Raw genomic sequence first — 17,943 nt, forward strand, 5'->3', positions numbered from 1 at the left:
ATTACCCAGTCCCGCAGCCAGTGAGCCGGGCACGGAGCCACCCACTTGCACTGTGCCCACCGCAGCCGAACCCGGCTCCTGCAGGAGCCAAACGGAGAGCGGGGATCGTGAGCCCTGGCCAGAGCGAGTGCGCACAGCCGCCGCTGAGTCAGCACCTGGAGGACATGAAGAAATGGATGGAAGATAAGAGCAAAGCGAGACTTAGGCTTAAAAGCAGGTTGCTTGCTGCTTGAGGGCCAACTGCAAGTTTGAACTCTGTTCTCAGAAGACACAAGGGACTCCTTTCCTAAGCCTGTAAATAAGCCCTGCCCTTGGTGCCTAAGGAAGGGGTTAGTGAAAGTCAGCCTGAGAGTCAACTAACTGCTGAACAATCATCGACAGGAAGACACTGGAACTCACCAAAAAAGATACCCCACATCCAAAGACAAAGGAGAAGCCACAATGAGACAGTACGAGGGGCACAATCACAATAAAATCAAATCCCATAACTGCTGAGTGGGTGACTCACAAACTGGAGAACACTTATACCACAGAAGTCCACCCACTGGAGTGAAGGTTCTGAGCCCCACGTCAGGCTTCTCAACCTGGGGGTCCGGCAACGGGAAGAGAAATTCCTAGAGAATCAGACTTCAAAGGCCAGCAGGATTTGATTGCAGGACTTCGACAGGACTGGGGGAAACAAAGACTCCACTCTTGAAGGGCACACACAAAGTAGGGTGTGCATCAGGACACAGGGGAAGGAGCAGTAACCCCAAAAGAGACTGATCCAGACCTACGTGCCAGTGTTGGAGGGTCTCCTGCAGAGGTCGGGGGTGGCTTTGTCTCACCGTGAGGACAAGGACACTGGCAGCGGAAGTTCTGGGAAGTACTCCTTTGCGTGAGCCCTCCCAGAGTCTGCCATTAGCCCCACCAAAGAACCCGGGTAGGCTCCAGAGTTGGGTTGCCACAGGCCAAACAACCAACAGGGAGGGAACCCAGCCCCACCCATCAGCAGACAAGTGGATTAAAGTTTTACTGAGCTCTGCCTACCAGAGCAACACCCAACTCTACCCATCACCAGTCACTCCCATCAGGAAACTTGCACAAGCCTCCTAGATAGCCTCATCCACCAGAGGGCAGACAGCAGAAGCAAGAAGAACTACAATCCTGCAGCCTGTGGAAAAAGCCACATTCACAGAAAGATAGACAAGATAAAAAGGCAGAGGGCTATGTCCCAGATGAAGGAACAAGATAAAACCCCAGAAAAACAACTAAATGAACTGGAGATTGGCAACCTTTCAGAAAAAGAATTCAGAATAATGATAGTGAAGATAATCCAGGACCTTGGTAAAAGAATGGAGGCAAAGATCGAGAAGAAGTAAGAAACATTTAACAAAGACCTAGAAGAATTAAAGAAAAAACACCTAGAAGAATTAAAGAACAAACAAACAGAGATGAACAATACAATAACTGAAATGAAAAATACACTAGAAGGAATCAATAGCAGAATAACTGAGGCAGAAGAACGGATAAGTGACCTGGAAGACAGAATGGTGGAATTCACTGCTGCGGAAGAGAATAAAGAAAAAAGATTGAAAAGAAATGAAGACAGCCTAAGAGACCTCTGGGACAACATTAAATGCAACAACATTCACATTATAGGGTCCCAGAAGCAGGAGAGAGAGAGAGAAAGGACGTGAGAAAATATTTGAAGAGATTATAGTTGAAAAATTCCTTAATATGGGAAAGGACATAGCTACCTAAACCCAGGAAGTGCAGACAGTCCCATACAGGATAAACCCAAGGAGAAACATGCTGAGACACACAGTAATCAAACTGGAAAAAATTAAAGACAAACAAAAATTACTGAAACCATCAAGGGAAAAACGACAAATAACATACAAGGGAACTCCCATAAGGTTAACAGCTGATTTCTCAGTAGAAACTCTACAAACCAGAAGGGAGTGGCACGATATATTTAAAGTGACGAAAGGGAAGAACCTACAACCAAGATTACTCTACCAGGCAAGGATCTCATTCAGATTCGATGGAGAAATCAAAAGCTTTACAGACAAGCAAAAGCTAAGAGAATTCAGCACCACCAAACCAGCTCTACAACAAATGCTAAAGGAACTTCTCTAAGTGGGAAACACAAGAGAAGAAAAGGACCTACAATAACAAACACAAAACAATTAAGAAAATGGTAATAGGAACATACATATCAATAATTACCTTAAACGTGAATGGATTAAATGCTCCAACCAAAAGACACAAGCTCGCTGAATGGATACAAAAACAATACCCATTTATATGCTGTCTCCAAGAGACCCACTTCATACCTAGGGACACATACAGGCTTAAAGTGAGGGGATGGAAAAAGATATTCCATGCAAATGGAAATCAAAAGAAAGCTTGAGTAGCAATACTCATACCAGATAAAATAGACTTTAAAATAAAGAATGGTACAAGAGACAAGGAAGGACACTACATAATGATCAAGGGATCAATCCAAGAAGAAGATATAACAATTATAAACATATAATTGTTTATATTATATGTTTATAATATAAACACCAACACAGGAGCACCTCAATACATAAGGCAACTGCTAACAGCTACAGAAGAGGAAATTGACAATAACACAATAATAGTGGGGGACTTTAACACCTCACTTACACCAATGGACAGATCATCCAAACAGAAAATTAATAAGGAAACACAAGCTTTAAATGACACAACAGACTAGATAGATTTAATTGATATTTATAGTACATTCCATCCAAAAACAGCAGATTACACTTTCTTCTCAAGTGCGCACGGAACATTCTCCAGGATAGATCACATCTTGGGTCACAAATCAAGCCTCAGTAAATTTAAGAAAACTGAAATCATATCAAGTATCTTTTCTGACCACAATGCTATGAGATTAGAAATCAATTATAGGGAAAAAACCATAAACAACACAAACACATGGAGGCTAAACAATACGTTACTAAATAACCAAGAGATCACTGAAAAAATCAAAGAGGAAATCAAAACATACCTAGAGACAAATGACAATGAAAACACGATGATCCAAAACCTATGGGATGCAGCAAAAGCAGTTCTAAGAGGGAAGTTTATAGCAATACAAGCCTACCTCAAGAAATAAGAAAAGTCTCAAATAAACAATCTAACCTTACACCTAAAGGAACTGGAGAAAGAAGTTCAAACAAAACCCAAAGTTAGTAGAAGGAAAGAAATCATAAAGATCAGAGCCAAAATATATGAAATAGAAACAAAGAAAACAATAGCAAAGATCAATAAAACTAAAAGCTGCTTCTTTGAGAAGATAAACAAAATTGATAAACCATTAGCCAGACTCATCAAGAAAAAAAGGGAGAAGACTCAAATCAATAGAAATAGAAATGAAAAAGGAGAAGTAACAACTGACACTGCAGAAATACAGAGGATCATGAGAGATTACTACAACTCTATGCCAGTAAAATGGACAACCTGGAAGAAATGAACAAATTCTTAGAAAAGCACAACCTTCCAAGACTGAACCAGGAAGAAATAGAAAATATAAACAGACCAGTCACAAGCACTGAAATTGAGACTGTGATTAAAAATCTTCCAACAAACAAAAGCCCAGGACCAGATGGCTTCACAGGCGAATTCTATCAAACATTTAGAGAAGAGCTAACACCTATCCTTCTCAAACTCTTCCAAAATATAGCAGAGGGAGGAACACTCCCAAACACATTCTACGAGGCCACCATCACCCTGATACCAAAACGAGACAAAGATGTCACAAAGAAAGAAAACTACAGACCAATATCACTGACGAATATAAATGCAAAAATCCTCAACAAAATACTAGCAAACAGAATCCAATAACACATTAAAAGGATCATACACCATGATCAAGTGATATTTATCCCAGGGATGCAAGGATGCTTCAATATACGCAAATCAATCAATGTAATACACCATATTAACAAATTGAAAAATAAAAACCATATGATCATCTCAATAGATGCAGAAAAAGCTTCTGACAAAATTCAACATCCAATTATGATAAAAAAACTCTCCAGAAAGTGGGCAGAGAGGGAACCTACCTCAACATAATAAAGGCCATATATGACAAACCCACAGCCAACATCATTCTCAATGGTGAAACACTGAAAGCATTTCCTCTAAGATCAGGAACAAGACAAGGATGTCCACTCTCACCACTATTATTCAACACAGTTTTCGAAGTCCTAGCCACGGCAATCAGAGAAGAAAAAGAAATAAAAGGAAACCAAATTGGAAAAGAAGAAGTAAAACTGTCACTGTTTGCAGATGACATGATACTATACATAGAGAATCCTAAAGATACCACCAGAAAACTACTAGAGCTAATCAATGAATTTGGTAAAGTAGCAGGATACAAAATTAATGCACAGAAATCTCTTGCATTCCTATACACTAATGATGAAAAATCTGAAAGAGAAATTAAGAAAACACTCCTGTTTACCATTGCAACAAAAAGAATAAAATTCCTAGGAATAAACCTACCTAAGGAGACAAAAGACCTGTATGCAGAAAACTGTAAGACACTGATGAAAGAAATTAAAGTTGATACAAACAGATGGAGAGATATATCGTATTCTTGGATTGGAGAATCAACATTGTGAAAATGACTATACTACCCAAAGCAATCTCCAAATGCTGGAGAGAGTGTGGAGAAAAGGGAACCCTCTTGCGCTGTTGGTGGGAATGTAAATTGATACAGCCACTATGGAGAACAGTATGGAAGTTCCTTAAAAAACTAAAAATAGAATTACCATATGACCCAGCAATCCCACTACTGGGCATATACCCAGAGAAAACCATAATTCAAAAAGACACATGCACCCCAATGTTCACTGCAGCACTATTTACAATAGCCCGGTCATGGAAGCAACCTAAATGCCCATCGACAGACGAATGGATAAAGAAAATGTGGTACATATATACAATGGAATATTACTCAGCCATAGTAAGGAATGAAATTGGGTCATTTGTAGAGACGTGGATCAATCTAGAGACTGTCATACAGAGTGAAGTAAGAAAGAGATAAACAAATATCGTATATTAACGCATATATGTGGAACTTAGAAAAATAGTAGCAACGAACCGGTCTGCAGGGCAGAAATTGAGACACAGATGTAGAGAACAGACGTATGGACACCAGGGAGGGAAAGCGGCGGGAGGGTGGTGGTGGTGGTGTGATGAATTGGGAGATTGGGATTGACATATATACGCTAATATGTAAAACATGGATAACTAGTGAGAACCTGCTTTTTTAGGAAATAAAATTCTGTTTTATAAAATAAAATTCAAAAATTAAAAAAAAAAGACAATTACGCAATAAATCAGAAAATCTACTCTCAAGGGACACACACCTGGTTGGGAGGTATCAGTCCATCCCCTCTTGGCTCGTACACAATAATCCCATCTTGTATTGGGGTCCTTGACAAACTTTCCAATATCTTTGAATAATTCACAAAAAGACATGTGGCTGGCTCGATAAACAGTGTAGTAGAGGAGGGCAGCCCTCCATAAAAAGGGGTCTCTTCTAAACAGGACACTGTGAATACTTGCCAGTCCTTCCTCTGTGGGATTGTTTGGCTTTAGCTCATGTTTTTTACGGCCAGTCCAACTGTTCCATGGCTGCTGAAGGTTGTTAATACCTCGAAAATAATGTGTGCCTATGGAGAAGAAAAAGGCACATGAAAAGTAAGAAATGCCATTCTTATTTTAATTCTTCTCCAAAAAAAGATTCTACCAACAGTTCTAAAACCAAATTGATGTGTACCTACAAATCAAAACAAAGTAGAAAATGATCTGACACTAATGCCCTTTGGTTTGAAGGAGTACACAGCCTTCACAAGGATTACATGTCTCATTAGAAGAGGTATAACTTTTACAGCAATTTACTTTCTTTTTAAGAGTCGAATTATAGACTTGATATTTGAAAAGAATCTTAGAGATCACTTAATTCAATTCCCTCAGTTGAAGATGGGGGAACTGAAATCCAGAGGAGTTAAATGACTCTCCAAGCTTAATACAGCTATACAGTACCCTAAAAAATCTAATTTGAAATGAGACATTAATATCTTAGCTTTAGTTCAAGTGACACCTAACAATTTCATTACTTTTTGCCAAATATTACTAAGAAAAACTGCATTCTAAACGAACAAGTCCTTGAAGTAATTTCTGCTATTACAACTGAATAAATGGAGAAGGGTTGCCCCCTACCTATTTCATGCCTCAGCATTCCTTCCAGCCAATGCTCACGTGCGGTGCAAACATTGATGGTCAGTGTTGGACATCCATTTACTACTGTCATGGAAGCTCGGGAAAGCAGGTCCTCAGTGAGATGAACTACAATCTAAGGAGCAAGAGTTAAAATACATATATATATACACACATATATAAAAGACAAAATGTAGAAGGCGGGGGAGAAAGTTTTCACGGAAAACAATGGACCCATAAATTAACACCTTTTTCTTTTGTTTACACCATCTTGAATCTCCCAGAAACCAAGAAGATGAAATGCAGACCCTTGCAATTTTGAGCCTTTGGGAACTCAAAAACCTTTACTGGATTGAAAGAAAAGTAGACAGCTGTGCGGAGGAAGACACAGAGAACTGAAATTGTGCCTCTGCAGTGCTCTCAAATATAGTCCCCAGGCTGGAATAATGCAAAGGAAGGTACAGGAGCCAGAGTCCTGGTCACTGCTGGGCCAAAGCTTATTTTGAGACTGAACACTAGGAACTGGACATTAATAAGAGAAGTCACTGTGCCAAATCTCTTCATTAATAATTTTCATAAGCCAATTCACATAATCCTACAAGCTATACAAAAATGGTAGTAAGAAAAAAGGAAAAACAGAAAAAAACTGAACATTAACAATTCAATGCAACAATGACTTAGACTTGTATTTAGTAAGAAATCTGGGTGACTTATTTAATGAGTAAAATAGTGTAGGGAAAACAAAACCTGCAGAAAAAACAAACACATGGCAGTGATTGAGAGTTAAAATGCTCAGTCAACTTGTCATGCTCACTCATGATTCATACCTCACCCACGCAGCCTTCTTTCATCATGTATTTCCTAACATGACTCCAGATTCGAGTTTTAGATAGCAGGCTACCACCAGTGGCCTGTTCAAATTTTTCATAGCTTCCATACTTTTGTAAAGTCAGTTCCATAATATTGATGGACTGTAAAAGAAACAGAGATAATGAAAGTAAACAGCCTCCTATTACTCCGACATGAGTAATGAGCTAGTTATATTCTTATTTATCGTGACCTGTTCTGTGTTTACTGATTTCCAAATTAAATTGCAGCTACGGTAACATATTTTTCTAATCCTAAACAGCTTTCACTCATTTTCATAAATTTTTACAAACACCTGTGTACGTACTTACTTCTTAACACGGGATAAAGGCTCAAGCACTGCACAACTGTCAACATCTAACAGGCTGAGAAGCTAAGGCAGAGTTCTCAGTTTCTCTTGGGTTCTCTAAGACCATCTGGTGGTTTTGCAGGAGAACTCATAAGGTATGTCTCCAGACTAATTACTAGAATATAATTACCATTTGGATAAAGAAAAAAATTCCCAATTTTTAAGAACACACAGAAGAATCAACCATTCTTCTGTGATGATCCTATAGAACCTGATGTTTTCCTGGGCTACTACTCTTTGGCAGAAACACATAGTCTCAACATTACTAAAAACACTTTTATCTTTCATTCTGGGCAGGGTACTATCTACTTTTCATTCTTCATAAATTTTCATATCAAAAGAATATGAAAGTTGAGATCTTTTTCTCTAAGTACAAATATACAAAAAGGAAGACTAAAAAAACTGGTAACAAATCACAGATCATCAGTATCTATGGGAAAGCCACAAAAAAAGGAAAACATTAGGATGGAAAATGCTATTCAAAGGTCTTTTGGGAAAAAGTTAGAAAATTCAAATATATCTTATGTGAATGGTGACAGAAGCTAGAAAATTCAGATACCTGATATTATATTAAGCCTATGCTTTCTAGCTGTTGTCAGACTAGTAAAGAGATTAAAAGTACAAGCTCTAGAGTCAGACTACCTGAGCTGACATCCTGGCTCTGCCACCTTCTGGTTGTGTGACTCTGGGCAAGTCACTAAACTTGTTACCAAGCCTCCTCATTAGTAAATGGGGATAACAACAATAATGTCTACTGCATGGTTTTGTTGAGAAAATTTAGCCAACCTTTGTAAAGCACAGTGTCAGACATAAGTAGTCAATACATGTCAATTATTACATCATCATCATCAGTATGTTACCATTCTTTATAAATACCACTGTAGATGACATGCCCAACACAAAAACTACAGCAAAACTCATGTGCTACAAGTAAATATATATATCCCCACAGGAAAAATATATATTACTAATAAACTAGGCGTGAATCATAAAGTTATCATAACAAGAAATGGCTTCAGCAAGTTTGCCTGGCTTGTGTTCCCAAAGTTGCTGTTAATAACTGATTCACTTTGTTATAAAGCAGAAACTAACACACCATTGTAAAGCAATTATACGCCAATAAAGATGTTAAAAAAAAAAAAAAGCTTTGATATTCAAAATGTGGTCGAAAAGCCAGCAGCATTGGCACTGGCATTGTCCTGGAGGCTGGCTTCAAATCTGGAATTTTGCCTGCCTCCAAGCTACATGCATACTGAATCAGAATCTGCATTTTAACAAGATTCCCCAGGTGATTCATGTGTACAGTAGAAAGCCAGAAGGATCTCAGAGAATGAGAACACAGCAAATATCCCAGAGGCTAATTTATTTATATGACAACTAGCATAATTAAAAGAACAAATTAGCACATAATTAAGAGCCCATTTAGCAGATTAGCTAATAAGTTATTTGCATACACCAGTCTAATGGTCACTCACTAGTCATCAATATATCAGAGTTAGAAGAATCTGAGAAATTTTGCCTTAATTCCATAAGAGACAGAAGTGGTACCTTCTATACTGAACTTATATTTAGACCTAAAAAAAGTTAAAGAAATTTTTTATTATAACTTGTGCGTATAGGTTTTTAAAAGTACGTACTTAACTTAGGATAAAACTAGCTTTCCTAGCATATGCTTACTCAGTAGGAAAATGTGGTTATCTGGTTACTATTTATTATAACAGTCTAGAGACTTTAGAAAAACTTAAATACAGGTGGCCCTTGTTATCATCAATAAATGGTACTTAGTAGAAGGCTATTAAGTATTCACACTCATAATAAGTATTCATTCATATTCATAATAGGGAACAAAGATTTGATTAAAAATTTATCCTGAAAAAGTACCCTATAAATATAAGATTAAAAAAAATTACCTTGGCAGTTTAACAACACTGAGGCAACCTTTATACCTATCAACTAATTATTAGATAATCAAAGAATGAATAAAAATAGTGGGAGTTTTTTTTGGGGGGGATGTAATTTTTCTATCAAAATGATATGCAACAGCACATCATTTTTCATTGCGTGACTTACATGGCACCATCATGGCAGCAATCCTTCATGAGAGCTACATGGATGTTCCCAAAAGCTTATCTTAATATGTCATGTACAGTCATTCTTCACTGAAGTGCCCATCCTGTTGTCATCTCTAGATATTTTTCTTTATTAGTTTTTCAACTGGTCCAACCTAGACAAATTTGTCAGTGACCACACAGATCTCCAGTATCCTTCACTGACTTCCCAATCCATCTGCATTAAATAGACCCCAGCACAGAAAGAGAGACAGTGGTTGGAGAGGTGAATAAATTCAAGTTTTAAGAGAGAAGTCAGGAATGTTCAGTGGTTACTTCATCAGTGAACATTTTTGTGTTACAACAATTTCTGCTTCCTTATGCAACCTCTTGCAGGCCACAAAAATTTTACAAGTATGATCTCAATTTTGGGGGAAAAAAAGGCAATAAGCAATTTTAAAAAGGCACAAGGAAGCCTGGAAGGATATAGCAAAAGGCTACATGATATGATGTTCATGTTTGAGAAGGGATAATGTGTTGCACTGATGTTTAATTATTTGCACTATACAGAAGTTTTCAAAATTGTTTACAATATGCAAAGGAAAAAGTCATTTTTTCCAGCTTCACTGAGGTATGACTGACAAATAAAAATTGTGTATATTTAGGTTCTACAATCATGTGTCTAAGGTGTACAATGCGATGACTTAATATATGTATACACTATGAAATGACTACTACAATCAAGTTAATTTACAAATCCATCACCTCATATAGTTACATTTTTTTAATGTGGTGGGAACATCTAAGATCTTAGCAAATTTCAAGTATACAATGTACTATTATTACCTATAATCATCACGATATATATTAGATACCCAGAACTTATTCAGTTTATAACTGAAAGTTGGTACCCTTTGACCCACATCTCCTTACAAGTTTTTGTTTGTTTTTTTACAGGAAAAAAGAGTTCATCCTCTCCCCCTAGAGCTCAGAGAATCAATATCTGTATCACTTTAAGAATCAAGCTTTCACACACTTCCACATGGTTAACACCTTTAAGAGGCAATAAATTTTACGTCAAATCTCTCTTCTCCATTAATATCATCATTTAAGTTAATCAGAAAACTACATCTCCCAATATTACTTGGTGGGAGATTCAAACAAGCAGCAGCTTGATTATTTTTCTCCAATCATCACTTTTTTTTTTTGGCCGTGCCTTGCAGCTTGCGGGATCCTAGTTCCCTGACCAGGGATTGAAGCTGGGCCCTTGGCAGTGAAAGCCCAGAGTCCCAACAACTGACCTCCAGGGAATTCCCCAATCATCACTTTCAATTTGCCATCCAGCATATCCCTTTCCTATCTTCAAATAAACCTCAACCAATTTAACTTCCAAAAACGCTCAAGTATTAAAAGAAAAAAAAAGTCCACTTCAAGTTAATTTAACCCAATTTAAAACATAAACCACATATCCAATTAAAGCTCTTTCCCCTCCCCTAGGCAGGGCCTGGCCTGAGGCCTAAAGAACCTTCACTGGGAAAAGAAGGCATAATCAGTGATGTGATTCCTTCTCATCTCTCCCCTATTTTCATGGCCTCTCTTCCCCTTCAGTATATTGATGGCTGGGAGGAAGGAACGAACAATTCCCACATAACTGGTTCAGCTGTGGTCCTCCTCCTTTGACTCTAATGCTGGGGCAGGCCTATTATAGCAGGTGCCTCCACTGCACAGCTTACTGACTAGCCTCCTTCCAACAGAATCTATGCAGGAAACTCCCCTGGAGTGGACAACTACCAAAACTATTTCCATGAAATTTAAAAGCACAAGAGGAACAACCTAAAGATTTAACTTAATCTAATTACTGTATACCCATTGCATGCTGACAAAAAAGAAACGCTGACAGCTTTTAACGGCATGAAAAAATATAGACATGTAAACTAAAGTATGCTAACTCAACCATGAACATTAGGCATGGAACAAGGAAAACACACTAAAATGTATTTTCTTTTTTTTTTTTTTCTTGAAGTACCATTGATTTATAATGTTGTGTTAGTTTCCAGTGTACAGCAAAGTGATTCAGTTACACATACATGTCTATTTTTTTTTCAGATTCTTTTCCCTTATAGGTTATTACAAAATATTGAGTATAGTTCCCTGTGCTATACAGTAGGTCCTTGTTAGTTATCTATTTTATACACAGCAGGGAAAACGCACTAAAATGTTAAAAGTCGTGACCTAGAGGTGGTGGAATTATAATAATTATTCTCTTCTCCATACTTTTCTAAGTTTCTGCACTAAACACATATTTCTTTTACAACTGGAAAATATAAAACTGTTTAAGTACCCTCTACTTTGGAATCTCCAGGCCTTTCTTTTCACTATCGAGTTACCTTCTCCCACTTGTCAGTTCGTCATTGATATCCCTTCTCCAGAGTATTTGTATTTAAAAAGGAAACACATGAAAATATTTAAAAATTCAAAAAATATCTTCCATGGTAGATTTTTAGGCAGAGCAGATTGCTGGTAGACAGAACTGGTATGGCTCACATTCTTGAGGTCTACTCGAGCAAGCAGCTACTTCCCTCATCCATGTGGAAATCTAGCCCCAATTTATCCATCAACATCAAATATATTCTCTGCTTCCTTCCATTTCTAAGAATAACAAATATAAACAGTAAGCGATGCAACATAACAGTTTCACTAATCAGTTTTAAAACTCCTGGAACCAGAACATCTTAATATATACCTATCCTACTGTCCAGGTCTTGGATCCCTAGTCTGCATGAATCTGACTTTGCACTTTTCCATTTTCCTACTTAGCCAACTCCTCCATCACTATGTTAGAAAATCGTATAATATAATCTACTTTTGAGTTCCATAAGAACAGTTATCAGGTGGGATAATGTTTCTTGCTGAAAATTGATTGAAACAGGCTATCAAACATACTTTTACCTTTTTAAAAACATTGGACCAAAAAGATTACATATTTTTGCTTAATTATGAATCAATATATTATCTCTGCTTACAAATCAGTCATTCCTAAATCCTTCCTCTTTATAAGAGAATAATATTTTAAAGCTTTGTATATCTTACAGGCATCAAAACAAATTGATTTTCAGAGAACTCAAACCTGAAGCACAGAGGAAATAAATGCAAAATGAGCAGCTGTTCAGTGTGAATGAAATGGTCTTATCTCTCTCCAGATCTGGATGTCATACATAATGCTACACAAAACAGAACATCAGCATTCTTCACAATGTTACTGCCAGCTCATGACTTTGAAGCATTCTTATTTTCTTCTATTAAAACAAGAAGAGTAATCAAATTATTTTCAATAAATGGTGCTGGGACAACTGGATACAAATAAAAGAATAAAATTGGACCCCTACCACATATCATATACAAAAAATTAACTGAAAATGGATCAAAGACCTAAATGTAAGAGCTAAAGCTATAGAACTTGTAGAAGAAAGCAGAGGCATACATTTTCATGACCTTGGATTAGGCAGTGCTTTCCTAGATTTGTACACCAAAAGTACAAATAACAAAATAGATAAGTTGGATTTCATCCAAATTAAAAACTTTTATGCTTCAAAGGACACCATCAAGAAAGTGAAAAAAGACAACCCACAGAACAGGAGAAAATGTTTGCAAATTTCATATCTGAAAAGTGACATATCTAAAATATATAGAGAACTCCAACTCAATAATAAAAACACAAATAATCCAATTAAAATATGGGCAAAAGATCCAAATAGTTTTCCAAAGAAGATACACAAATGGCCAATAAGCACATGAAAAGATGCTCAACATCATTAGTCATCAGAGAAATGCAAGTCAAAACCACGAGATACCACTTCATACCCACTAGGATGGCTATAAAAACAAGTTGACAAAAAAAAAAAAAAAAGAGTTGGTAACAATGTGGAGAAACTGGAACTCATATATGGCTGGTGGGAATGTAAAATGATGCAGTCACTTTGGAAAAGAGTCTTCCTCAAAAGGTTAGACACAGGGCTTCCCTGGTGGCGCAGTGGTTGAGAATATGCCTGCCAATGCAGGGGACACAGGTTCGAGCCCTGGTCTGGGAAGATCCCACATGCCGCGGAGCAACTAGGCCCGTGAGCCACAACTACTGAGCCTGCGCGTCTGAAGCCTGTGCTCCGCAACAAGAGAGGCCGCAATAGTGAGAGGCCCACGCACCGCGATGAAGAGTGGCCCCCGCTTGCCGCAACTGGAGAAAGCCCTCGCACAGAAACGAAGACCCAACACAGCCATAAATAAATAAATAAATATTAGGGAAAAAAAACGTTAGACACAGAATTCCCATATGACCCATTATTATATGATCTATGATCTCCTACCATATGACCAACTACCACATGATCTACTACTAGGTATGTACCCAAGATACCTAAAAACATGTCCACACAAAAATCTGTACACAAATGTTCATAGCAGCATTGTTCATAATAGCCAAAAAGTGGAAACAACCCAAATGTCTATCAACTGGTGAATGGATAAATAAAATCTAAAATATCCATACATGGAATATTATTCAACAATAAAAAGCACTGATACATGCTACTATAAGGATTAATCTTGAAAACATGCTAAGTAAAAGAAGCTAGTCACAATGCACCACATATCGTATGACTCCATTTATATGAAATGTCCAGAACAGAAAAATCCATAGAGAAAGTATCAATAGACTGATGGTTGTCTAGGGCTGGAACAGGATGGGGCTGGGGATGAGTCACTTGTAATGAATTCAGGGTTTCCTTTTGGGGATGATGAAATTCCTCAAATTTGATAGCGGTAATCATTGCATAATCCTAAATATATTGACAATCACTTAACTGTACACTTTAGATGGGTGAACTACATGGCACGTGAATTATATCCTCATAAAGCCATCATTTAAAAAAGCAACAGTAATCAAACAGCACAGTGTAATATTTAAGCCACTAATTCAGAAAAGGAAAAATCTTGATATAAAACTTACAGCATTGTCTTGTATGATATAACAAACTTTCTGAAAAATCTCAACACTGTTTAGTAATCTACTTTTGGTTTACTTGCTGATTCTGTTTGCTGTTTAGCAATTTGGAAATCTGACCATCAATCACAAGCCACTTCACAGTCATGTGCTAAAAACCTATTTCCCTTTTCAAATGCAGTTTTCACTCAGTGAAAAACTATATACAATAGGGACACTAACACGATATGAGTCTGGGTGATACTGTGGAAAGACTAGAAGTCAAAAGATCTGGTTTTACGTTGGTGCCCTACCTTTTACTGTGTGATCTTAGGTATGCCATTTTACCTTTCTCAGGTTTAGTTTCTTCAGTGGCAAAGTGGAGATGAAAATCTTTGTGCTACTTACCTCACAGGGTTAGTGTGAGGATGAAATCAGAGATAGAGACAGAGAGTAAAAGGGGCGGGGGGGGAGAGAGAGAAAAAGAGAAACTATGAATGTATTTTATAGTCTGTTTCCCAAATGACTGTATGTAGTATTTAAGGTAATTGATTTGACCTCTATTCAATCCCAACCCTCTCTTCATTCCTCTCATTTTTAGTAAATTCTAATATCTAGAACTCTGACCCTCTTCATCCCCCAAATACTGAATAACCCCTAGGAGATCACATAGTCCTTTTCTTTAAGCCAGTGTTTTCCAAACTGGTTTTTTTTTTTTTTTTTTTTTTTTTTGGAAAAGTGGTTGACAAGATATTATTTTTAAAAGGGTCCCTTGGCCAAATGTGTTTGGATTAAACAAAGTTAAACAAGACTCTTCTAAGCCTTTATTATGATACTACATGTGGTGACTATAACAGTTTGTGTTTTCTACCTTATATGGCCATCTTTTTCTCATGCAGTATTCCTCAGAACAGTTTGAAAATGCTTACTTCAGATAAGGATGAGGTACACACACATTCTGGTACTTTGAGATTCTCAGAATGAAATAAAAAATTCAAAATACTGAATGAATTTTTCAATGGTGGCTATTTCTTCTTGGTAGCAAACTAGGTATATAAAGATTTGGATTACTCAATCAGGTCTTCAGGCCTCCATTTAAGGTATTTTAGCCAGAAAATGATGGGATACTAGAGCAGTTGTTACACACTCAAATACCTTCAGCTGCAAGCAGCAACCTCTCTGTAAAGCTACTGAGTATATGACATCCGGGAGAGGAAACAGAAGAGCATCCTTATATACCAATGTTTTAAAAAACACTGAGCTGACCCCCCCAAAAAAAACACAGATGTGCAAGCTGAACTTGACCCTTGAGCCACAGATTTGGATCCACTGTTTGCAGACTACACTTCACTAAATTTCTAGCATACCATTCATAAGGATCATTCATTCACTCATCTCTATGGTTACCTTCTTTGTGCCAATCACTGCTTTTATTTATATATTTTAGAATCTAAGTCCCTGTCTGACCATTAGACAGAGATTACATTGAAATTAACATAATTTAATAATACTCTGTTGGATATATGAATAATGTGTTGTGAAAACATAGAGAAAGGTAAACTGAAGTGGGGGCATAGAGGAAATAGACGGCATTCCAGGTAAAAGGGGATAATATTGTCAAAAGCATACACAAAGCAAAGAAAGTGAAATACACAGTTCCTACACCTCCAGCCTAGGAACCAGGAGACTCATTTATCTAGCGCTAGGAACTCTGCTAGATTCTGGGAACAGTTGAAAGACATAAAATACACTTTTATAAAAGAGGTTAGTCTAATGGTAAAGGCAAAAAAAGAAACTTAAGGATGATAACAGTGTGATAAATGTCATGATAGATAATTTGCACAAGATGCTGTGGGAGTATAGAGTTGACTTTGGAAACCTAAGCATGACCCAGATCATGAAAGATGAAAGGCCTGTAGGCCATGATAAAGATTTTGGACTTTATCCTGAATTATGAGGAGCCCTAAAGTTTTCCGGGAAGGAAAGTGACACAATCAGATTTGTACCTTAGACATTGACAGCAATGTGGAGAGCAGGAGAAACGGAAGCAAAAACACTTTTGCCAGTAATTCAGTTTTCTATAAGACAGACTGCAAACTATGACCAGATTATAATAAAGAGAAAAATGTTTCAATAAATTATATTCTACATATGCAGAACCTAGGAAATAGATTCGAGAAATTGAGTCTGCCTTCAATGACGGAACAAATGAAAGAACACAGTGGGACAAAGAAAAATGTCACTTGCAGCCGTCCCCCCATTCCCTTCTCCCTCTTCTGCACATTTGCGTCATCAGGGTTGGGGGTAGTTTGGATGTATACAATGATAAGTGGGAAAGTGATAGGGTAACTGCTACCAGGAGAAGATATTCATAAATAGCTTAGTACTGCAAACTCTTCTTTCACTACCTACAAGGAAGAAGCAGACATTCAAACTGTTTTGGAGGAAAAACCCTGTTAAGATAAGAACCTGAGAGTGCACGTTAGGCAAGTTTTCAAAGGCAAATCAATGAAGTGTTGTTTCAAAGAGTCATCAAGGTCATACCTTGTTCCAAGGACATACAATCTGATTGGGGTGTTTCCATCTCTGACTGTAAGAAAATCTTCCTTGCTATTAGGTTAAGAAATGACCTCACTTCTCCAGTCTAAGACACACAACTACTATGGATGTACTAAATTCAAAATAATTTTATAGCTTTAGTGTATCTAGGAAAACTTTGTGATCTGCTAAGCAAAAAACAGAGTCACCTAGGGAGAGGTATAGTTTAAAGAAGGCTTGCTTTTCCCTCCCCTTCACTGTTTGAACAATTTGAGGTCTACCAAGACAAAATACCTTCAATACTAGTACAATTAAAACTTAGCCTTGGACTTCCCTGGTGGCACAGTGGTTAAGAATCTGCCTGCCAATGCAGGGGACATGGGTTCGAGCCCTGGTCCGGGAAGATCCCACATGCCGCGGAGCAACTAAGCCCGTGCACCACAACTATTGAGCCTGCGCTCTACAGCTTGTGAGCCATAACTACTGAGCCCACATGCCACAACTACTGAAGCCCGCACGCCTAGAGCCCGTGCTCTGCAACAAGAGAAGCCCCCGCTCGCCGCAACTAGAGAAAACTCGTGCAGAGCAAGGAAGACCCAGCGCAGCCAAGAATGAATGAATGAATGAATGAATGAATAAATAAATAAATAAAACTTAGCCTTAAAGAAATTTTATATCAAGACATACTGCTATCAGTGAAGGTATGTGATTTCCAATTGTTATTTCTATCAAAAAAGGAAAATGAACACTTGTCTTGCTTTAGAATACAACGTGATTTTATGTATTTATTATGCATGCATTTTAATATAACAATGAATTACCTATTCCATTTTCACTATAAACTCTAAAACCAAGACATTATTTCCTGAGGACCACATTTAAAAGTCTTTATGTGATGCTATCATTGATTGGCCTCAATAAAA

At 37.5% G+C, this 17,943-nt stretch overlaps 1 protein-coding gene across 6 annotated transcripts in view; it reads right to left on the bottom strand.

Annotated features, from left to right (window-relative positions):
* Positions 1–17,943, bottom strand: part of MATCAP2 (microtubule associated tyrosine carboxypeptidase 2) — a 96,594-nt gene that overhangs the window by 40,529 nt on the left and 38,122 nt on the right. For 4 of the 6 annotated variants that reach the window (XM_082471884.1, XM_082471883.1, XM_082471881.1 and 1 more), the window contains exons 3-6: positions 7,071–7,214; positions 6,247–6,379; positions 5,391–5,696; positions 6–155 (exon numbers count right to left, since the gene is read on the bottom strand). In XM_082471884.1, the coding sequence (XP_082328010.1) occupies positions 6–155; positions 5,391–5,696; positions 6,247–6,379; positions 7,071–7,214 (733 nt within the window). The remainder of the gene's footprint in view (positions 1–5; positions 156–5,390; positions 5,697–6,246; positions 6,380–7,070; positions 7,215–17,943) is intronic. The other 2 variants (XM_082471885.1, XM_082471882.1) reach the window with 1 other exon arrangement.

The sequence above is a fragment of the Balaenoptera physalus genome (assembly GCF_965194825.1).
Source record: "Balaenoptera physalus genome assembly, chromosome: 8".
NCBI classification, from domain to species: Eukaryota; Metazoa; Chordata; class Mammalia; order Artiodactyla; family Balaenopteridae; genus Balaenoptera; species Balaenoptera physalus.